Raw genomic sequence first — 24,322 nt, 5'->3', positions numbered from 1 at the left:
TTATAACCGTCAAAATGTTGAGTGTTTTCTACAGCGTTCTTAATATCATGGCGATTTAAAAAAAAAAAATTATCAAATGAAAGCTGTCTTGAACTTTGGGTTTTTAAATCCACAAATCAGCACACTAACTTCTAGGCCACGCTCGGATTGATACTGATTAGCAGCTGAAGTAAAATTATTGTTTGATAGGCCTATTTCTTATAAAGTTAATCTTTAATACATTTTTCTCAACCTTATATAATTTTACGTTATAAATTATAATAAATGGCTTTCGTTATAAGATTAGCACTGGTATTCTATCGATGAAATACTCATCATGGACGAGTCTTAATGTGAACGATTATCATATTCTGGACATCTTTTTGCATTAGGTCGTTTTCACGAGTGAAGACTAGGTCTGGCTTGCTTCACCTCCGAAATACCACCCACCCACATTCTTGTTTAAAGTGTTGGGGATTCAAGTACTTTTCTTTAAAAAAAAAACACTCGTGTCGCAGGCAGAGCAGCTGTTAATATTCATCTCCCATTCCTGGAAAACCTTGGACACACTATTTGCACCAATCCGCTAAGGAGGTTAGTGTGTATGAGGAAGTCAGTAACAGAGCTCTCGATCTTCTCCACTTGATGTCGCTGCAGTAACTCTGTGACACTGAATGATTGGTATCTAAGCACTTCTCAGAGGAGTACTTTGAGTAAATTCGCAGTCTTAACAGACACTTCACTCGAGGTTCCTTGTCTTTAACATTTGATAGAAAAACTAGCAGTATAGATATCGATATGATGACTAAGATTGGTTTTGTATATGTTGATGAACTTGCTAATTAAAGATATTGAAATTTGATTATTGAAAACTTATAAAGTTGCCGAAATAGAACAAATTGAGTAAAGGTTCATGTGTACATATAAAAGGTACATATAAAATATGCAATTTCTCAATTTCGCAAAAACCCATGATTTATCAGAAGCAAGACGCTATTAATACTATTACTGCTAGATAAACTATTATTAGCGCCACAAGATTAAAATAAACGTGAAGTTTAATGGTTTTCATCCATCTGTTGATCTATATTTAATGAAGACGTCACGATCAGCTGGAGCAAATAGAAATATACTTATAAGTAAAAATGAGTAAACCACAAACATAATGTATCTATTCGTTGTAACGAGGCCACTTTACAACAACGCCCTCTTTATTGGCAGCTCTCGACACGCTTGGGTAAGGTGTTGAGTGACACCAAAGAGTTCTTAACGATTCCACGAAGAACAAGGCCAGTATTCTATAACACTCTTCATGGTGATCGTTTTTGATCTGATTTTACCAAATGAAAGCTGTTTGACGTTTCATTTCACATTTTATTCAACTTCTTCATCAGAGCTAATTTCTTTATTAACAGTACGCCCTAATTATAAGCCATTTTTTTCATAAAAGGCTATCCAGATCATGCTGAGAATGGGTCGTTAAGAGCAAACTTTCCATCTGTTTTGGGTTGTTTGGTACAAACTATCATATGAAAAACATTAACTCGCAATAGTTCAATTACTTAAATCGTGACCAGTGAAGGATTGTAGTTTCGAGCAATAGGAGTTCTTATTAGTTTTATTAATTGGATGGAAAGAAAAATCAGTCAAAAGAGCTTTACGAGACCTCAGGGAGAAATGTTTCTTTTATCAACTTACCTCTACGTTATTTTATCGTATCACTGCATGATATTATTTATCTCTTTGGTGAAATCTAGTACACTTGTTTTTCCTCCGCCTTTTCATTTCGTTTAATGTAATATTAAAGTTATTTTGGTATTTATTTTAGAAAAATGTCGTCTATGATTGCTAAGTAACTTAACAAAGCATCCAGATTTATACATACGTGTAAAGCTACAAAATTAGAACTCCTGCGGGCTGTAAAGTTAATTTCTTTCCAATAGCCCTCCTCCATTAGATCAGCGGTAAATCTGAAGGCTTATAATGTTAAAAATTGGATTTCGATACCCGTGCTGAGGATGACGTAGACAGCCCATTGTATGGCTTTGTATTTAAAGTCAGAGTCTTGAAGCGTATTGTAGATCCTCTCAAAAGGATTTTGTATTAATTTCTGAAATTTTAATCCTATTTGAAAAATATAGAAATCACCTCTAAGTGAATTAATTTTAGTGGTTTGGTTTGTTTTGAATTTCGCGCAAAGCTACACGAGGGCTATATGCGCCAGCCGTCCCTAATTTAGTTGTGTAAGACTAGAGGGAAAGCAGCTAGTTATCACCACCTACCGACAACTCTTGGGCTACTCTTTTACCAAAGAATAGTGGGATTAACCGTCACATTATAACGCCCTCATGGCTGAAAGGACGAGCATGTTTGGTGTGACGGGGTTTCGAACCCACGACCTTCGGATTACGAGTCGAGTACCTTAACCACCTGGCCATGTCGGACCTTAATCTTAGTGTACTCTATAATGAAATTATGCTGTTTTCTATAGTTTGTAAGCTATATCTTCAGTTCAATGTAAATATCCAAATTGGACGTTTTTTAATGGGTAACAAATACATTTATGAACAAAACAATTAGCAACAGCTGTATTATAGACTATGCAAGAATGAAAGATAAAAAAAAGGACAAAAGTGCTCTTATCATTGGTATGGGTGTGTATAAGAGTGAGAGAAAGTGATTGAAGGAAAATAATTTATAAGAGTGCAACTCCAGTGCCTTATGATCTTAGAATTAAAATATGACAAACTAAAACAGAGAAACAGACTTTAAAAAATGTTATAATTTAATTTGAGATTATACACAATTCAAGTAAGAAAATAGAACGAGTAGAGAGACTGATTAACAATCTATTAAGCGGCTTCAAAAATAACCAAACATCAACCTACAGTGATACCTTCAGTTAAGTGGTGACATTCGAGACACGTAGATTCTAATCTCAAGGTCATTCCAAAGAGAAATAGGCCTAACTAGTGATACTTATCAGTATAAGACTCCACGTCTTGCAGTAGCTATTTGCTTTTTGGTACAACAACTCGGTAGAAATTCTAAGCCTAACGCAGCAGGCATTGGTGATAGTCATCATAGAATCTGTCACTGTAGTCTGTCGGCGTGAATGATGACGTAGAGATCACCAGAGCGTTGTAACTAGGATATTTACATCACTTTTTCTCTGCCATAAAAGAATTCCTAAGAAATATTACCACGTTTTCTATTTGAGAAAAAACTTGACAATTTAACGCATTTCCCATGTGTTTTCTATTTATTATTTCAAGTATTGGGATGAAGAATCGCTTTTCTCTGTAAAATACGACAACAGTTAATTACGTCTATAAAATATACTTTGATCCATTCAGCTGTTTGACCTCATTGAATCACATATATTGTACACAATTATTTAAAACGCCGTAAACGAAAGTGAATTATTTCATGAATTATTCTTTGAAACTTTTCTTTCAGAAAAATATTACGCAGTGCATCAAAATATTTGCTGTTTTCGTTCAGTTGGATATTAGTTATTCAATATTTTCCTTATAAAACTAGTAGAATTAAAACATTTATTAGATTTCATATATAGATACATTTAATTGTCCTTATCTAGTTTGAGTTGGTGTCATCTAGGGATCCCTGCCCTATTAACAGCTGTTCCAGATGACTTCATCAAATATCATTTCGGGAATTTCAGAGGACCTTACCTAATGGTTTCTCAAAAAAAAACAACGCGAATGGCTCATCACAAAGTGTCGGCTTTTTAATTGATGTGGCAGCGGAGATATGCTGACAAGTGCGGCTTTCTCTGCGTCTCTTGACAGATATGGAAAATTCGAGAAGGTCGCGAAAACTAAAACTCACCCTCCCTTAGATCGGCTTGTTTCATAGGACAGAAGTGTAACGAAACAAGTCAGTAAGAATGGAAAGATGAGTATTATAGACAATGTACACTTTATGTATAGAGTTAATCTTCCCTTTATAATGAACATGAGAACATTAAACTACATAAGCTGAGCTGGTTTATGTACAAGTAAAAGCTTAATTCAGCACTATTTAAAGAAAATAAACCTCCTATTATCTGAGTAACAGATAATGTCAACTTCATTACATTTTTAATGAAGTTATAGTTCTAAGAGCAGCTGATATAGAGCTAGTATTATTGACTGTTTTCTATAGTAAATGCTGAGAATCTAAGATTTCACATACAACGCCATTTTAAAAGTATGTGCATGTTTTGTGTGTTTTTCTTGTAGCAAAGTCACATTGGGCTATCTACTGAGCCCATCGAGGGGAATCGAACCCCTGATTTTAGCGTTGTAAGTCCGTGGACTTACCGCTCTACTAGCGGGGGTCGCCATTTTAAAAACGTGAAAACTTAGCAAAATAAAAATTAAACTTAGTTGTACTTACATATTCAAGAAAAAAAATGCAACAGTAATTTCAAAGACGAAACTTTCGAAGTCTGTTTCTATAAGTATTTGTTACAAAAGGGAATTTCACAATTTAGGAATCGAAATAAAATAACTATTCGTATATATTTTACAAAATTATAAAATATTCATTTTGTAATTTAAATAAAAGATGAATTGAAATTATATTTAAAGACGCACAAGTACTAGTCAATAATTAGTATAATATATTCAAATTGGTTTATGGGTGTTTGTGATATTTTGAGCAAAAGTTTGTTTATTTTTTAATTTTGAACAAAGTTGCCCCTAATTTAGCAGTGTAAGACTAGAGGAAAGGCAACTTGTCATCACCACCCACCGCCAACTCTTGGGCTACTCTTTTACCAACGAATAGTGGGATTCATCGTACATTATAACGTCCCATGGCTGAAAGGTCGAGCATGTTTGGTGCGACAGGGATTCGAACCCGCTGTCCTCAGGTTATGAGTTGAATACCTTAACCATCTGGCCGTGCCGGACGTTTGAGCAAAATTTCATAGTCTTTAAAATTTTGTTTTGCGACTCGAAGATCTTGCTGAGGTTTAAAGCAGGAATGTTCATATTCTGTAGTTTGTATCTGCACTGATTTCTTTCTGATTGTGATTTTGGTATGTTTATATATATAACTGGAGAGAATTTAAAAATAATTGTCTTATTTACATTTTACTTTGGGATCTTTATCGAAAACAACAAACAAGTTTTATGTTTCTACCCAAGTGTCCAGTTTCTACTAGAACAAGTAAAGTTTTAATACCGGTGTATTATGGTCCTGTTTGTAGCATTTCATTAAAAAATTATTTTAAAGTAGTTATTTAAAAAAATAATTCCGAACTTGAAAGTCCTCCGATGAGACAGTAATAAGTCTACGGACTTACAACGCTAAAACCCGTGGTTTGATTCCATGTGTGGGCGCAGCAAGTAGCCCACTGTAGCTTTGCTTTAAACAAACACACAAACCATACCTGAAAATAGTCCTGAAATGACATTTGTTATTCATTTATTTTTACAAATTATTACGTTTAGACTTTGTTTTTGTTGTTGATATAATTTACCACAGATAATTTACCACAGTTTCTGAAACTAAAGCGTCGGAACCAGTTACGTAGCCTTATTTTATGCTACAAATGCTATAAAAAATTCTCTCTTTTCTTTGGATAAATTAAATATATACTTTTATTTTTGTTTAATTTTTATCAAAGTAAATTAATTAACCATTAATTATGAAACCAAGAACAATTTAGATTAAAAGGTTAATTACAAGGTAATTGATGATAGTTTCACAAAACGGGACAGTTGTTTAAAATTAGAATTAAAACCATATCATGACAAACAATTATATTCTTATTTAATGACAATGATGCTTCAGTTTGGTAAATAATGAGTTACTCTGGATTGCCGCAGTTGTCGCCCAAAGATTTCGGTGATTATAGTTTAACCATGAAACTTGAAGAGACTGTTTACAGAATCTTTGTTAACAGAATTAATTACGCTACATTTACATATCTACTCCTTAGAATAAGAACAAATAGGAGTTATGCAAAGTTACTCTAGTCATAATAGCTGAATATATCGTTACAGTTCCTTAGTCACGACGAAGAAAAATACTGTTCATGGCTAAGTACAACCTGCATCAACGAACACTGATTTCGTGTGTATAGTTAGAAGTGATGATGAAATTGAAGACAATAAAGAGTTACTACACCCATTATAAGCTTAATTTAAGCCTAATGATACATTTGGTACATTAAGTATAATTCTGACGTTGTATTTCATGGCGTGGAAGGGTTGGTTTTATATGTTCGCTAGTTCATCTTTACTGACGCCATTTATACAATAGAGTTCAGACCGTGACTGTTAGTTCAAGAGCCATTTTATTTTAGTTAGAATACAAAATAATAATTAAAATAATTTACAGAAAAACTTGTCTGGGGGTAGTCCTTTTATAGAACTATAAATTAAATCAAAATCTACAAGACATAACATATGAGTAATAAGAGAAAAAAAAACCCAAGAAGAAACAAGTAGGTGTTGGAAATTAATTTCATCGTTAGATAATTTGGATGAAGAAAATTGCAAAAACAAACTATGTTGTAAACAAATAAACGTAAATCAGATACTGCACTTTTATCCTAAAATAGCTATTGAACATAAGTACTGAACACACTACAACACGTGCACACTACATTGAGTCACTTCTATGTCGTCTTCTGAGTAACTATAGTGATACAGTTATACGTACGTGCAACCACATAAACTTAACCACGAGAGAACTCAAGTACCTTATGAAATGAGGATAATTATAGTTTTATTACTTATAGACATTAAAGGCTTCATAACCATGCAACTGGTGCAATTCGTGGAGTCATTGTTATATTGTCTGGAAACAATGTTGATAGAACAAATTACATTCTTCTAAGTAGCGCAAGAGTGAGTTTCATTAAGCCAGGCACGTAATTCACCAAAATTAAACATTTTATAATTATTTAAGTTTCTTAACGGTAGGAACATTTTGTAGATTCAATTTAAGACGCTATTACAAAGTACGTAAGTCCAACCTAAACAAAATGTTCCAGAAAGTGAACAAAGCTCGTCTTATAAATAACCTACATATATAGATGACTATACGAAAAAAAAAACGTAAATTAAGGAACATTAAAATTCTTTGTGTTGCACGCTATCTATATCGATCAGAACGTTGGGAGAGTTTCAATAGAATTTGAATATTATTCATACTTTTATTGAGGCGGCTAAATATAGTTAGGCTTAGAACGTAACCTTTCTATAGGTTGAAAAGTTTCCAAGAAGCATATTTCGATTAGATTGTATTATCCTATGTTAAATAACTGGCATAGTTATTAGTACCACCATTTTCAAAACGTGATAAAAAACAGTTTTCGCAAATACATATTACCGCTTTCCATCTGACATCGAAGAGATGATAAAGCAAAAAACTCATCTTAGCCGTTTCTCTCAATCCTCTCACTGGCAATTATTTTACACTTTATTTGCATTGCTATTCACAATGTTCATACAATTTAACGACGCTTCTTCGTAATTATCATGTTTATTTACACACAGTATCAATAGAATGTTATGATTTTCTTTGTGTAATTTTTTCCTGCTCTGTTGTTCATTGTATTGATAGAATGTTATGATTTTCTTTGTGTAATTTTTTTCCTGCTCTGTTGCTCATTGTATTGATAGAATGTTATGATTTTCTTTGTGTAATTTTTTTCCTGCTCTGTTGCTCATTGTATTGATAGAATGTTAAGCCTTTTATACGTGGGTGCCAGTATTCTTCACAGTATTGTCGGAATCCCATAACTTTTTTGTCTTTGTCACGTGTGTATGTGTGTGTTTTCTTATAGCAAAGCCACATGGGTTATCTGCTGAGCCCACCGAGGGAATCGAACCCCTGATTTTAGCGTTGTAAATCCGGAGACATACCGCTGTACTAGCGGAGGGCTTGTCACGTGTGTACGATATTTTGTTTTTGGCTTCTTATCTTCTGGTTAGCAGATATTCCTGAAGCAGCAACTTGCAACGAATGAAGTACAATAATATACTGTTATCATTATTACTGTTTAACCCATTAGCTTAAGATGTATCTTTAGAAACCTAAGAAACGTTCTAAGTTATGTTCTACATTTCAGTGTTATGTCTTGTTTAAGATCAGATTAGGTTAATGGTTTACCAGTATAACCAGAAGATGGCGCTGCTCTGAGATAAATAAAATACATTGGGTCCTCTTATATGACTCTTGTTACTCAGCTTGTCAACTGTTTAAGTTGAATATTAAGTTTAAAACATTGAACTACAATGCAAGCTTCTCTGAAATAATCGACAATTTATTTTAAAGCTAAAACCATAGTTGATACTTAATAAAAACTTAATAAAAGTTATTTTTTTTGTGTTGTGCAAAAGTTTTAAAGCCTGCTGAAATCACAGTGGACGCCTCACCGTTTTCCTTCGCAATGTTTTGTATTGCTTATTGAGCACTTTTCAAGTAAATAGCTTAAAATCGCCTACATTGTTCTAGAAGAGAAAGTTAACTGATAATAAATATATTAATTTCAAAAGTAGTCAGAAAACTTTTAAAAAAACTGCATACTGTGCAGATGGTGGTTCGTACCGAGATTATTATATATAACACAACCGTTTTATGCACTTATTTATGTTTCTGTGTTAATAGTAGAACTCAGAATAATCTCTATATTTGTAACTATATTTGTTTTCTTTATTCACAACCATAATTTTACGGTTACTTTAGATTCTAGTAGTATGATTGTTTGTTTGTTTTGAATTTCTCGCGAAGCTACTCGAGAGCTATCTGCGCTAGCCGTCCCTAATTTTGCAGTGTAAGACTAGAGGGAAGGCAGCTAGTCATCACCACCCACCGCCAACTCTTGGCTACTCTTTTACCAACGAATAGTGTGATTGACCGTCACATTATAACGCTCCCACGGCTGAAAAGGCGAGCATGTTTAGTGTGACGGGGATTCGAACCCGCGACTCTCAGATTGTGAGTCGAGTGCCTTAACCTACTTGGCCATGCTGGGCCACTAGTAGGAGAGTTTCAGAAACGTAGCATGTGACCGACTTATAAGTTTAAATATTTAACTGTTTCTAATCTCGTGCACAAATGGTATTCTCGTTCTGATAAAATGAGGCACAGTTTTGGATGCTCATAAAAAATTTCTAACAGATTTACAAATGGTTGCTTTACAAGCTGAAAATCATGCTTGGTGATTCACAGGTATGGATTTTGTTAATTCTGTCAAACACAAGACAAGATACTTTGAAACACAACATAATTAAATCGACTATACCTATTTATTTTATTATGTTTGGGATAACAACGTTTGTAGTCTGAACCTTTAACATTTTTATTGTTTTGTTATATGTATCATTAATTTATGAAAATAAAATTACAAGTTAATATGGCATTAATATTAAAAGGATACTTAAGACTTAGGAAAAATGTGCAACTATATGCATATCTGCTAATAAGTTACTTATATTGAGATAACGACATAGTACATAATGCGTCATTTAAATGTTCGCAGTTGTTTATATACTTAAGTTTTTGTTATCAAAACAGTTGTATCACAAATGATCACATGAGAACTGTGTTGATATGAAATTGTAAATCTAAACATGTTTGTGCGGCTGTTTGCACAGCGTTAATTAATTTTACATCTATTTAATGTTTGTGCGGCTGACTGCACAGTGGTAACATATTTCACATCAGTCTAATAATGTTTTTAGGGTGTTTACACAGTGTTAACGTACTTAACACATGGTTAATCATGTTTGTGCGGCTAATAGCACAGTGTTAACGTAGTTCGCAATCGTCTAATTATAAAAAAATATATAGAATTTGATGAACCGGTAAACATTATCTTACAGTAAATAAACAATTCAAATCCTGGTTTACCTGTTCGTAATGAGAGTGAAAATTCCAAATTGCTTGAGGCCAACAGTAGCATCATTAACAGTCGCCGCATGATGACTGACGAGTCGATGTGACGCCACATCCTCCTCCTTATGACAAGTGTTCCCACTTTGTCAAACTTGACAGTGGCGCCACAAGTGGTGAGAGAAGAAACTTGTATAATATTTAATCCTGAGTCTTGGTAACTGCGTGGTTTACTTTGGAACACATTTACCAAGGTTCCGGTAAAACCTCACGAGTTTCAGTAGCCACTGCTGTTTGGCATTCAGTGAATCTATTTACCTGTAAGCAAAAACAAGAAAAATTACAATCACTATCGTGAAGGCTTTCACGCACTCGCCTTTAGCACTCTCGAAACCAGCTCACAGCTATCAGATATGACAGAGAGCAAACATCGTGACACAGATTTCTCCTCCTCACTGTTTACCTAGCCAAACAAGTCCCTAGCTAGTCTGTGGTGTACCATACTCAGAAGGGAACGTTTCCACTGCCATAAAATAACCATTTCTACAGACGGTCAGTAACCATGTGCTCCAAGTTTATTCTAATACATAATAAAAACTGCAAATACTTCAACACATATCAGTCTACTTAAATTTATCAACATATCTTCTGTCAACGCCACTAACTTCTCAGCATACCAATTTTGTTATGCAGTGAAACCAACTTTAATCACTTTGATTTTAAATACGACCATGATTAGAGTAAGGTTGCATTAACAGAGTGTAAATGACAAAGTATTACAAGAAAAAATGTGAATGTGTTAAGCTTCTTCATTCATTTCCTACACAGACAACTATACGCACGTATGTCTTTTCAACGTTTCGGAAGATAAGGGTATCAATATACAGGATAGTTATTTTTTTTATTTTTTTTTTCTATCAGAAGTTACGCAGGATATATTTCTTTCGAAAGAAACAGTACATGTGTTTCTTATGTTGAGTCAGACAGTGAATTGGTCTATATACAATTTTTTGCCAAATACTCTAGAGATAATATTTTTGTGAGATAATACAGAGGGTATCTTTCTCTTCTATCAGACAATATACAGAGTATCTTTTCGTTGGTTCAAACACTGCACAAGATATCTTTTACTTGAGTCAGACAGTACACGGGATATCTTTCACTTAAGTCAGACTGTATACAAAGCATCTTTCACTTATGTCAGACAGTACACAGAATATCTTTCACTTGAATCAGACTGTGTACAAAGTATCTTTCACTTGAGTCAGACATTACACAGAGAATCTATCATTCACTTGAGTCAGATATTACACGAATAATCTATCATTCACTTGAGTCAGACATTACACAGAGAATCTATCATTCACTTGAGTCAAGCAGTACCAAAGGCATCAGCCTCTGGTATCAGAGAGTCCTCTTTAGTATCCCGCAGTGTGGTGTACATTTTAATCAATGAGTAAACAAACCTATTTATTCACACGTTTTTAAACACTGCAAATAGGAAAAAAAAACATAACTAAAGAAATCACCCAGATATTAAGTAAGGAAAAAAATATAAACAAACGCAAAATCAAAGAAGCCCTACTTATAGAGCAACTAAAACCAAAAGTAAACCAATATAAAGGAACATCTTTATACCTATACTAATTAATAACCTAACATCCCACTGCAACGCCCCCTACAATCCCGTACCCGTTTATACTCTTGTCCCTAACACACGTGCCCGTAACGGTCAGTTGCAAACTCTTTCTTTCTTAACCTGAAGATGACCTAGGAAGTCGAAACGTTGTTCTCTCCTTATCAATAAAAGTGTTAATACCCATATCAGCCATTCTGAGATACATTTTTATTTCAAGTGGGTTTCTGGTCATCAAGAAACTGTTCATTGTAACTTCATAGTTAAAGGACATTTCAAGTGCAATAAAAGCGGTCAATGTGAATGTAACCATGAAGGGATATATATCCACAATTAATGTGGATGTGATTGCAATGTGATATTATACATGGATAGTAATTGTAGATCTGACCATGATGGGATATATAAGGACAGAACTTTATCAAGGCAATGATAGCAAATAGAAATTTTGAGAAAAACAAAGCAGTGGAGAGAACAAATATTATTCTGGTTCTAAAGCAAAAGATGATATTGTCTTGGGTTTTAAAGATTCAGGTGCTAATAAGCTCTTCTAATGTTTTTTTGAATACTTTTGATAACTGTTTAAGCCAAAACAACCAAGTTTCTGGGCAAGTTTACCCCAGAACTAGCAACTAACATAAGTTAAGGTTTGTTACCTTTCAAAATCAGTTTGCAAGTTGTATGACAATCTATTTCACTTTCTCTACTGATTTTGAACAGTTTATGACCAAGTCCAAACGGTTTTGTTTGTTTTGAATTTCGTACAAAGCTACACGAGGACTACATGCGCTGGTCTTCTCTAATTTAGCAGTGTAAGAATAGAGGGAAGTCAGCTCGTCATCATTACCCAGAGCCAAATCTTGGGTTTCATTTTTTACCATCGAACCTCCCAGTGGCACAGCGGTATGTTTGCAGATTAATACTGCTAGAAACTGGGTTTCGATACCTGTGGTGAGCAGAGCACAGATATCCATTGTACAGCTTTCTGCTTAATTTCAAACAAGCAAGCAAGCTTTTACCAACGAATAGTGGGATTGATTTTCACATCATAATGCTCCTATCGTTGAAAATGTTTGTTTTTTTTTTGAATTTCGCACAAAGCTACTCGAGGGCTATCTGTGCTAGCCGTCCCTAATTTAGCAGTGTAAGACTAGAGGAAAGTCAGCTAGTCATCACCACCCACCGCCAACTCTTGGGCTCTCTTTTACCAACGAATAGTGGGATTGATCGTCACATTATAACGTCCCCATGGCTGAAAGGGCGAGCATGTCTGGCGCGACCGGGATGCGAACCCGCGACCCTCAGTTTAATATCGCACGCCTTAACACGCTTGGCCATGCCGGGCCCCCTACCGTTGAAAAGGCAAGCATGTTTGGTGTGACAAGGATTAGAACTTGCGACCCTCAGATTACGAGTCAAGAGCCTTAACCACCTGATTATGCCGGGCCAACTTAAAAAATGGATCCGGTGATTTGAAAATTAATCTTGAAAGAGAATATGTGTTTTCTGATAAACTAGAAAGTTAAATAACGATACATAAAGTTAATTACATTTATAACAATCGTGTTCTAGTACCAAAATTATCCTTGCAACTAATTCTCTGTAATTCGTATAGTGCCTAGTTTTATGGCCATGGTTATCTGTTATTAATCAGCACTACCATGTTTACTGAAACAAGTTTGCGCAAAGAGCAACATGACAATCTTGAACGGCTGGATGAGATTTAGTGGCTAGTGTGATGTGTGACCCATTGTCAAAAAAATGCGTCCTGCACTTTGAGACTTTGACTGCGTTATAAGAGTGACTGTCAAATTCCACTGTTCAGTTGGCCAAGAATAGCCCAAGAACTGTTGTGGGTGCTGTTCACTAGCTACCTTTTCTTTGCTCCGTTCTTTCAGAATTAGTGAGATGTTTGCGCAGATAATACTATATGTCAAAATTCTAACAGAAACTTTGTATGCGGTTTTCATCTTCTACAGTCAACCCTTACAATAAAACTGAAATGGGGGTGGGGCATGACAGCCATATGAGTAAATGGATTGTTGTGATTCTTTTTTCACTTGTTATTTGAACTTTTAGCTTATGTTTATTTACTTCTTAACAGTACCACGAGGTAAGTAATTTTCAATTCAGTGTCGGTTTGGGTTGAAGGGTTCTTCTTCATAGCTATGACTTTCTTTTGAAGGGATTAGGGTATTGATTCGGATTGGTTTGGTATGCGGGTTCTCTTTTAAGAGCTTTTTTTTCAATCATGAAGATTATTGAAGATTTCGAAAGCCACATGATTCCACGAAATTTAAAATTTGATATAAGAATATTTTTCCTCGGAAGGAACTGTGACATATTCTAAAGTGTTAAGTCTACACGTGGTGGAATTGAAATTCAGAATGTTCGAGAGTTTGCAGTGCATCAAATAAATAGGTACTAGACATGTGGTTGGTGACGCCACGTCCATTAATATACGCAAATGATAAAGTATGATTATTCTCACTGTATCTGTTTCGATCTCCAGTTGAGTCAGAAAATTCAAATACGCTGTTAACTGACCCTAAATTTTACTTCTGACATACTTATTTGTCAGAATACTATTTACAGCAGTAACCAAATTTGCTTATATCGATTTCTAATATATATTAATTTACTAGTTCTAACAAAGTATGAAATGACTAATCAAAGCGTTTTATATCGACCTGAAACTCCATCTGAATTATAAAACATGAGCCATTATCAAAATATAAAGTTAATAGTCTTTATTTCACCTAGCCTTCCAACCATCTTAGACCCAGCGTGGCCAGGTGGTTATGACATTCGACTCGTAATCTGAGGGTCGCGGGTTCGAATTCCCGTCGCACCAAACAATACTCACCCTTTCAGCCGTGGGGGCATTATAATGTGACGATGAATCCCACTATCCAGTGGTAAAAGAGTAGCCCAAGAGTTGGCGGTAAGTAGTGATGACTAGCTAGTCTTACACTGCTAAATTAGGGACAGCTAGTGCAGATAGCTCTCGTGTAGCTTTGCGAGTAATTCAAAACAAACCATTTATTTTTACAATGTTGCTGCATAACCCTCCAAATAGTTGTGTTTACTTAACCTAATATTCCATAAGCAATGAAAGGCTGCTAATGAGATGTTATTTGAGATAGCTCAATTCATGGTAGAAAATAATATTTACGTTTATGTTATGAGAACAATGATTTAGGGCAGATAATTAGATAAAAAAAATAAACTAGAAGCCTCATCGATGCCAAACAAGAAATGATTTCAATACTTCATCAAATTTTAGTCTTTTTCAAAATTGAGTTATTTTTTACGTATGAGCTCTAAATGTTTAATTTTATAAGTTGCGATAGATAAAAATGTTCAATTAATTAGGTAGAATAACAAAAGCTGCTAGAATCTATAAGATGAACTGCAATATGCCCCAGACCTAATCAAATCCTGTATTTATTTTTAAAGTTGCTTTAAGCATTAGAAAATTAACAGGGTGATGTAAAAGGCGTTATGATCGTTTATAATGAAATTCAAACCAATTATTGTAGCAACAAGAAAAAAACAGTTTGTGAATCACAAACATATCAAATTGTTAAAGTTTTAGATTATATGGTAAACAAAATACACTATAATAACCCATTTATATATATTATGCGAAATATAAATATAATTGCATAAAATCTACAGATAGCGTGTTTAATATATGCTCCGAATATTAAATATAGGTAAAAATAATATTATTTTTAAAATTAAAGGTTTGGTGGTTATTTGTTCCTATTTGTATAAAGCAAAAATTGTGCCTAACTTGGTCGCTTTTTACTGAAATAACTTAACATGCCATAACTTATATAGTATTGACAAAATATCAATAGTTAGCTAACACACAAGCGTTTTCTTCCGTATATTAACACACAACAACTGGTCAGTAATTTATTATGTCTTTTCTATTTCCGCTGACTGATATTTCGGAGTCAACACACAGATATATTAATATACGTACACACTTACACATATACATATATATATACATTATAAGAAAACCTTGCGCTCGGCGTGTGTCCTGTATCTTTTTAAAGTTTTTTTTATTGTCTATTGTCATTAGTGAATAGTTAAATCGAGTGTTGATCCTAGTGTGGTTTGGCGATGCTCCATTTCCTGTCTAAAGCAGGATTAGAAGAGACCTTAGGACAGCAGCTGCGGGAAATGTTCACATAACCAGAGTCCAAAATGTTGTCTCACTGTAAAACATCAACAGAAACATGAGTGCATCTCAGACATCTTTCGTAATCCGGGACTTGCCAAACCTCTTGGACACATGTCCTCCGGCAGTTCACAACTGACTAGAATATGTCGTAAAGCAGCTTAACGCAGGAAACACGTTGTTTCTTACATACCCACATACTTGGGCTGAAGGCATCACCCTACCACACCGAGACTGAACACTAAAACCTACGTACAAGATCTAACGATCATCATATTTTTATCTTTCTCCACAAGACATTCCAGTTGTAATCTACAACAAGAAGTAGTTAACTAATGAATCAATACGTCATGAGGGAGCGCCATCTACGAAGAATGATATTCATAGCGAATCTTCTTGAATATTTCAAAGGGGAAGGACATAAAATCAGAGGGAACATAGAACCAGACAAAGCAGATGATGGTTAATTTTAAATTTAATTTATTCAAACAAATAGGGTACGTGGATGCTTGATTTAATATTTGTATACTAACTCCTATCCTAACCCTTTGCTACACAAAAATAGTGCATTAAGTTGTGTGGTATCTAGCAATAATTTGATTTTGATAAATAATGATCCCTTAGAGAGTGTTAAGGAACATAATATACTTCAGTGACTTTTTTGGGGCAGTTAGTTGCATCTGTATCTCTTATAAGTACTCCACTTTGAAGATGCGATGTAGTGTTATATGTGAAACATTGTGTTATGGATTGCCCTTTTTTTCTTGTTGGATGACGTCTTCGAACTTATAAACAATTCATTCAGCTATTTGAATAACTTATTGCGATGTTATATAAGTTTGAATCAAGGACATCATTGTGCCATCGAAGGTCATTTTAAGATTTTGATTAATTACGCCCGTAAATGGCACATTTAAACATTTTATGCTCCAAAACCGGACATGTTAGAACTGAATGATATATTTCAACTAATATGACATAAAAGAACAGTTTAAAATATGAATAAAACATGGATCTTCCAAAAGGCCTTAATAATCCTCGAAATGCCACAAAACATTTAACATATAATTATGATTTAGCAATAACAGTACATTTCAATCAATGAAAACTTAAAACATAATGGATTTGTGTTTATATCGAAGTGTAGACATCCAATATTTGCAAAAAAAACGTGTGACGAGTGACACGGATGTTATAAAATATGTATTATAACTAACTAGGAAACTTACTATTGATTTGGCTGTGCCTTGAAGGCAAACATCACTTACACATATGTGCTTGTATTTCACAAGTATCACAGCAAAGTCATTTTAAAATAATCTTGCTGGACATTATAAAATTCTGTTAGCGATTTAATTATCGATCACTAGTAAACGACCAGTCAGAAAGAACACCAAAACCGAAACTAGTCAATGAAATAAATATTTTGACTTTTCTCCTCAATGGAATAGTTCTGGTTACAAATTTTTTCCAGGCGAAAGCGGATATATCAATATATAACTTTATTATTCTATATTTAGTCACTTATTTCCAATGAAGAGCAGATCATGTTTTCAGAAACACAGCAAATCACTGATAACAATGTTTTTAGTATAGATGAAGAGTTTATCGTTATTGTTCGACTAAATAGACAATAAGCCATATTTAATATATAAGAAATTGCTTTTTTTTACGGTTTTGCCGTACAGCTTCACCAGTGACACTCAAATATTCGCAGTGATTGGCCTTAATTTGATTTTCAGGAGCAAAGACACAGCACTGTAATAAGTACGACCAGCAAAACAAACGTAATCAACTGATTCAACTCAGTTTGGAAAGCGTGGAGCGTTTGCATCAAGGACAAGATTGTGTTATCGAAGGCCATTTTGAAATTTTGATTAATTATACCTGTAGATGGAGCTTTAAATTTTTGTTGTCTTCTGAAACCAAAATTTACAATATAGACAATAGTAGTGCTATAACGATAGTGACCAATAAAAAAGTGAACTGGACTCAACTTGAATAACGTGGACAATAGTATCATTATGTATGACCACCAAAGCAAAGATTTTAAGGTTTAGCTCAACAGCTTTGTTTTAGAATTTTATGCAAAGCTGCACAAGGTACGCCTGCGCAAAGCTTTTCCAAATTTGGAAATTATTGACAAAATTGAATAAAACTAGCCAATAGCATTCACTGCCAACTCTTAGATCAGTCTTATCTGATCTAACAGCAGGAATTAAACATTACTTTTATACTGTACCTACGAAGTGTTGAGCATTTCTCTGCAACAACGGATATGTACAATGATAAATTAAATTGAAAGCAATTAATTCATATAAACAATGTCCTTACCTAACTTGAAGCTAGGGAGACATAATTTAATGGTGCTGTTTGTGTGAGATAATTAATTTCATATGCTCTGTGAAAATAAAAAAAAACAAGCAAAAAAGACTAGTAGTGCCCTCCTTCGAAATTTAAAATAATATTGAATATTGTAAAATATGTTTATTTTTACATTTTCGGAAACACGTTAACGCTGAATCTCGCCATATAGTATAATATTGTTTTTCGACGGACCCTTTGATAGCATTCCTTTGGTGGGACAGCAGTAAGTTTACGGACTTAGAATGCTCAAATCCGGGGTTTGATTCTCCACGTTAGATACAGTATGTAACCCAATGTGGCTTTGATCTAAAAAACAACTACTAAACAAAATTTTATTGGTAGATAATTTGCAATTGTAACGGTTTTTAAATGTTGTCTTGCCAGGTAATCTGCTAATATTCTGTCAGGTATTGTTATATAGTCCTGAAGCTTAAGGTAAATACAGTCTTTTTTTTTTTTTCATTTTGATACGTCACTAATATAAACGGCCAATAAGAAAACTCTCCGAAATTCCACGTTTCCTGTATTTATGTGTGCACAACTGGATTGGAAGATCTTGTAGAGGTTTCTATCTTTACAAAAAACAAACTGATTGAATAAGCAGCAGAAATAACAGTTCAAACAAACAAGATCAGCAGACGAAGCATTCTCTCGAAGTAACCAGAGGGCGTGTTATGTGGGACTTTGAGACTTAGCTATGAGATCGAAAAAGTGTTTATCGGGCGGTTCCACTCGTCCCGTCCGTTTTAAAATAAATAAACATGACATCCACATTTTAGCTGTCAGAAACGCCCTGGCAGCTGACTTCATGGATACAATGAAGGAACAGTAACATTTGACCTCTGACAGACGTGAGGTTTCACTGTGTACAAACCAAGGCTTCTAGAGTTCGAGGGTTGGGTATGTTTATACAATAGCGACTTAAAAAGACGACTACCAAAAACTAAAAGAGCGACAAAATTAAGAGTCATTATAAGAAAACTGTATTAACTGTGGGTACGATAAAGGAAGCCTTTTTCTCTAACGTTGTTATTGCTGTGCTTGAACTAGGAGTAAAATATTTACTACTTCGGGCCTTTGAAACGTTTGATGAGTAAGATTATTAAACCTAAAGGCAGTTGTTACTGGGCCTGGCATGGCCAAGTGTATTAAGGCGTTCGACTCGTAATCCGAGGGTCGCGGGTTCGAATCCCGCTCGCACCAAAGATGCTCCCCTTTCAGCCGTAGGGACGTTATAATGTGACAGACAATCTCACTATTTGTTGGTAAAAGAATAGCCCAAGAGTTGGCAGTGGGTGGTGATGATCGAGTAGCTTTGCGCGAAATTCAAAACAAACAGTTGTTACTGAATCCATTTGTAGGCTGAACTTGAAAGTATAGAACTTAAATTTCACATGATTTTATATGTTATAATCACGTTTGTAAGGAGCAAGAGCTCAACTAACAGCATATGCTGTGCTAAGAAATGGGTTCAATAACCAACGCCTTGAACCTGAATAATAGTCATTATCTCTCTTCTATAATAATAAGCACCGGAAGAATGACTCATCTTCTCCTCAAATCATTGTGAATTACAAACGGGTCCTGACTACAACTAGGTTAAACAGCACTTATCTAAACAAACTTGCAAATAAAGAGTAGGTTTAATATAGGGGTAGGTTAATGAACCACGTTGATATCAACTTATAAACATTCAGTTGAGTGGATTTGAATGCTCTTGTTAAGAGTCAGAAGTCACAAAGTAAATATAAAACTATACTATAAGCCCATACACTTACACTCAGAAGTTTGAAATAATTTTTTTTTTAGATTAGGTACTTGATAGGTTAGTAAAACTAATAAGTAATTATATTCCCTAGTTCTCTATAATACACATGCAGTAAGGTTTGCTAATAAAATTGAAATAATAGATAACTATAAAAAAGAATAAAATTCAGTTTCAAACATTAGAATACTTTTATGGTTTGTTACCTAAACATCGAAAGTGTTTTCAAAATATTAAAATCACTTTTTTTAGAATTAGTTTCGTTCTTGCCTTAGAGATGTTTCGTCATCCACAGCCATTTTTTTTTTATTTACCAAGAATGGTATAATAGAATGAAAGTCATTACAATAGTAGACTGAAAAAAAAATCACTCTTGTTTTGCCCACTTGTACTAAATCAACCATGTTATATCTACCCAGAACTTATTCTCTGGAACACCAAAGAGAACATTTCTCAGCAAGATTTATAGAAACCATAATATTTTTGAACACCATGATTTATTTCACGTGGAGTAAAAGAACAGCAGATTTTTCTGTCATGAAGTCATTGATTTTATCGTTTACATTGGTTTTTTTTATTTCCACAACTATTATTTTTTTGTATTTCATCAAAAAGTTTTAAATTAAACTAGCAAACTTTTTTCTAAACTTTTGTAAAATTTTAGCCAAGTTCTATCAGGATTAACTGAAATTGTTATGTCAGTATAGTTCTCTGGCGTTATTGGGCTCTTTACAACTACAGCGCTGAACTTGACATTTGTATTTTTGGAAACAAAATCTAAGTATATGTTATTCAGTTTTAAGGAAAACTTATATCAGATTCCACAAACTTTGGAAAGTTCTGATAGAAATGAATAAACAAATAAAGAAGTTTTGTAGTCGAGAGGTAAAAACTTGCTTCCTGAAGTAGATTAAAAAACAAACAAAAATCAATATACGTTTTTCTCTCTTTGCACAGGACTTTAAAATAACTAATCTAATTTGAAGTTTAAGACGCAAACTACAACTACACAAGATGTTTTGAAAATAAAGAATAGCCAACTTTCAAAACAGTTACTGCATTTTTTTTACGAAGCAATCCCACTTTACATTATTTCAAAACCACTACAAAAGCAGCACCAAGATACAGATTTGGTTTGATATTGAAATTCGCGTTGATATATTTACTTAATTCACGCAGACCTATGTGTGTACATAAAGAGAAAAACAGTACGAGCTTTTACCTTTGTTATTAAACGGATTTTCTTCTAATTCTATTACATCAGAAATTAGTATTTAATATTTCCTTGAGCTACACGGGATATCAAAAGAAAAAAATTTAGAGTATATAGAGCTTAGAGCTTATGAATAAAAATACATATATATATATTTAAGCATCCTCGCCAATTAAGGTTTAGAATGAACCAGAGTTTTTGTGTTCTCTAATTCCTAAATCGTAAGTACGTATAGTCTAAGCCTGCCTTAAAATGCACCACTCCTTCGCCTCCAGTTAAGAGTCATGTGATCAGACACTGTAATCACGTTGTCAGTGCTCATTAGGCTCACGTGACAAGTGACATGCTAATCATAGTCGGCCCTTTGTTGACGAAATAAGCAAACAACAAAAACATCATATTTCGGTACAAAATTGACGTGTCCCTCCTACTGTGAATGAGTGAACGGGTGCAACGTCCGACACATTGGTGGTCCAATAGTTTTAATATTAGGAAAACTGTGACCCAGGTGGCTCAAGATGTCGAGTAATAACTCGTGTACAAATTATATAGCCTGAAACGAATGGTACAAGTCTTTGAGGAAAATAACGTAACTCATTCATTCCACATTTATGTCAGTTAACTGGCTGAAACATGCCACTTTAATGACACGACATTTATGATAGTTCAGCAATCATATACAACTATACGTAACTTGCTAGCTAAATAAAAGAAAACCCTTCATGAAACTATAATACAGAGTTATTAAAATCTTGGTTTATTCTGTGTGTGTTCGAATTTCGCGCAAAGCTACACGAGAGCTATCTGCGCTAGCCATCCCTAATTTAGCAGTGTAAGACTAGACGGAAGGAAGCTAGTAACTACCACTAACCGCCAACTCTTGGGCTACTCCTTTACAAATGAATAATGGGATTAACCATAACATTAGAACGCCCCTATGATTAAAAGGGCAAGCGTGTTTGGTGTGACGAGGATTAGAACACGCGATCCTCAGATTGCGAGTCGAGCGCCCTAGCCATCTAACCATGCCGGGGTCTGGTCTATTCTGAAAAACAAATGCGGTATCTATCCTCGCTATATATATATATATATATATATATTTATACAGTCTAAAGGCAGTTTTTCTATAAGAATATTATTTTAAAGAATTATTAAGAAGTAACATTGTAAGTTAAGTTTTAGTCATCAGATGTAGTATCAAGCTAGTACACAGATATTAGAAAAGTTAATATTACAGTCCACAACAAAAGTGAGTGTACGCATGTCCAAACCAGGAGGGCATTGTGGAGAAGCTGAAATCAGCAATAAGCAGCAAGTTCTACCTGGAGGAAATGATATTAAATAAACAGATGGATAACTTATAGTATTCTGGGACATTTCTTTTTCAGCTCTTAAGAACGCTTAGGTTCTGCAGAATACATAAGACGCATGTTAATTTTTATTAATATGTATTGCTAGATATTTACTTTTCTTTACAATAAACCAATAAGTTAAATATTTATAGAAAAAGGTATCTATTGTTTATGTGCGGCAGAACATTTCATTGTACACCATTGTCACACGGGAAATGATCCTTAAGACTGCGATAATTTATCACAATGAGAAAGATCAACTACAAGTAGAGTCACATGAGGTTCAGTATAGTTGGATCATGTAGTAGGTGAGTAGAGTTACAAACGGTTCAGTATAGGTGGATCATTTATTAGGTGAGCAGAGTCACAAAGGGTCAGTAAGGGTCAGTATAGGGTTCATATAGTTTGAAGGGTTCAGTATAGTTGGATGATTTAGTAGGTAAGTAGAGTCACAAAGGGTTCAGTATAGTTGGATGATTTAGTAGGTAAGTAGAGTCACAAAGGGTTCAGTATAGTTGGATCATTTAGAAGGTGAGTAGAGTCACAAAGGGTTCAGTATAGTTGGATCATTTAGATGAGTAGGGTCACAGGAGGTTCAGTATAGTTGGATCATTTATAAGGTGAGTAGAGTCACAAAGGGTTCAGTATAGTTGGATGATTTAGTAGGTAAGTAGAGTCACAAAGGGTTCAGTATAGTTGGATCATTTAGAAGGTGAGTAGAGTCACATGAGGTTCAGTATAGTTGGATCATTTAGTAGATGAGTAGGGTCACAGGAGGTTCAGTATAGTTGGATCACTTATAAGGTGAGTAGAGTCACAAAGGGTTCAGTATAGTTGGATGATTTAGTAGGTAAGTAGAGTCACAAAGGGTTCAGTATAGTTGGATCATTCAGAAGGTGAATAATGAAATTGTAGAACACCTAAGCAACTTAAACACGTATACTGTAATTCTTTTTTGAAACAGTGTAACCCCTTTCCCTGGAACTTACGACGCTAAAAAAATTCAAGGTTCGATTCACGTGGTGGATAGTTCGCATATAGCCTATTGTGTATCTTTATGCTATAACAACTTAAAATATTTTGTTAAATTGCTTAAAGCATAATCTAAGAAAAAACTGGGATAAAATAAATACACAGAAATGTGACTGTTTTAGTTATTACACCGTAGATCTCCATGACTGACAACCGGCAGGATATGGGATGTATGTAAACAAAAATATTGTAAAGTGATTTTGGTTTGTTTTCGTAAACTTTGACATTGCACTAAGTTATGCATAACAAATATAGTAACTACGAAACGATTTTCTATGTAGTCACATACCTGCATTCTGCTATTAACCTTTTGAGGGTAAATTCTTGGATACACTTGTACTACGTTTGGTTTTGGTTATCCCATACTTTGTTAATTATTTGGTAACCTTGGAAACTTTAAAATTTCTGTTTCTTTTGCGGTTAAGACAAGCCATTTATTACAGCTTAAAGCAAGTTCTTCCACTCTATGTGGATCAGTCGAGCGCCCTATCAATAAAGCTTTCATTACGCACGTGTTTCTCTTCTTTCTATATCTCTGGAATCATTTTGCTTATTGTAACTAGTTTACACAACTTTAATTGGTAGGCAGTTATGGGCAATATGAACGACTTTACCTACAAATGGATTGGATCTCATCAATGTTACCGATTTTAGATATTTTTAATTACTTTTTAATTTGCCACTTTATCTTCGCGTTTAATTTCAATAACAATGTGAAATATATTTTATGATGGCAAATATTAACATTGCCCTTATGAGTATTAATCCTAGCAAACAAGCTTTTATTTAAAATTCAGGTGGTTATTTGTAATTCTAGTTCTGTGTTCACTGTAGGAATTTACTGAAGATAGAAAATATAAATTCCGAAACGTTCATAAAATATGTTGTTATTCGTCATTTCAGTGGCTGTATTGTTCGTCGTTAG

The 24,322-nt window shown here is 34.3% G+C and overlaps 1 protein-coding gene and 1 long non-coding RNA gene across 8 annotated transcripts in view; one reads left to right on the top strand and one right to left on the bottom strand.

Annotated features, from left to right (window-relative positions):
• Positions 1 to 24,322, bottom strand: part of LOC143230741 (discoidin domain-containing receptor 2-like) — a 325,468-nt gene that overhangs the window by 96,265 nt on the left and 204,881 nt on the right. For all 7 annotated transcript variants that reach the window (XM_076464826.1, XM_076464829.1, XM_076464827.1 and 4 more), the window contains one exon: positions 9,856 to 10,155. In XM_076464826.1, coding sequence (XP_076320941.1) covers positions 9,856 to 9,955 — 100 coding nt within the window. In that variant the 5' untranslated portion in view covers positions 9,956 to 10,155. The remainder of the gene's footprint in view (positions 1 to 9,855; positions 10,156 to 24,322) is intronic.
• LOC143230743 (uncharacterized) overlaps positions 1 to 24,322 on the top strand; it is a 55,816-nt gene that overhangs the window by 8,805 nt on the left and 22,689 nt on the right. The gene's annotated exons all lie outside the window — the stretch shown is intronic.

The sequence above is a fragment of the Tachypleus tridentatus genome, chromosome 10 (genome assembly GCF_004210375.1).
Source record: "Tachypleus tridentatus isolate NWPU-2018 chromosome 10, ASM421037v1, whole genome shotgun sequence".
In the NCBI taxonomy this organism is placed as follows: domain Eukaryota; kingdom Metazoa; phylum Arthropoda; class Merostomata; order Xiphosura; family Limulidae; genus Tachypleus; species Tachypleus tridentatus.
Note: the sequence above shows the minus strand (reverse complement) of the source record. Positions and strands in the feature narration are given on the sequence as shown.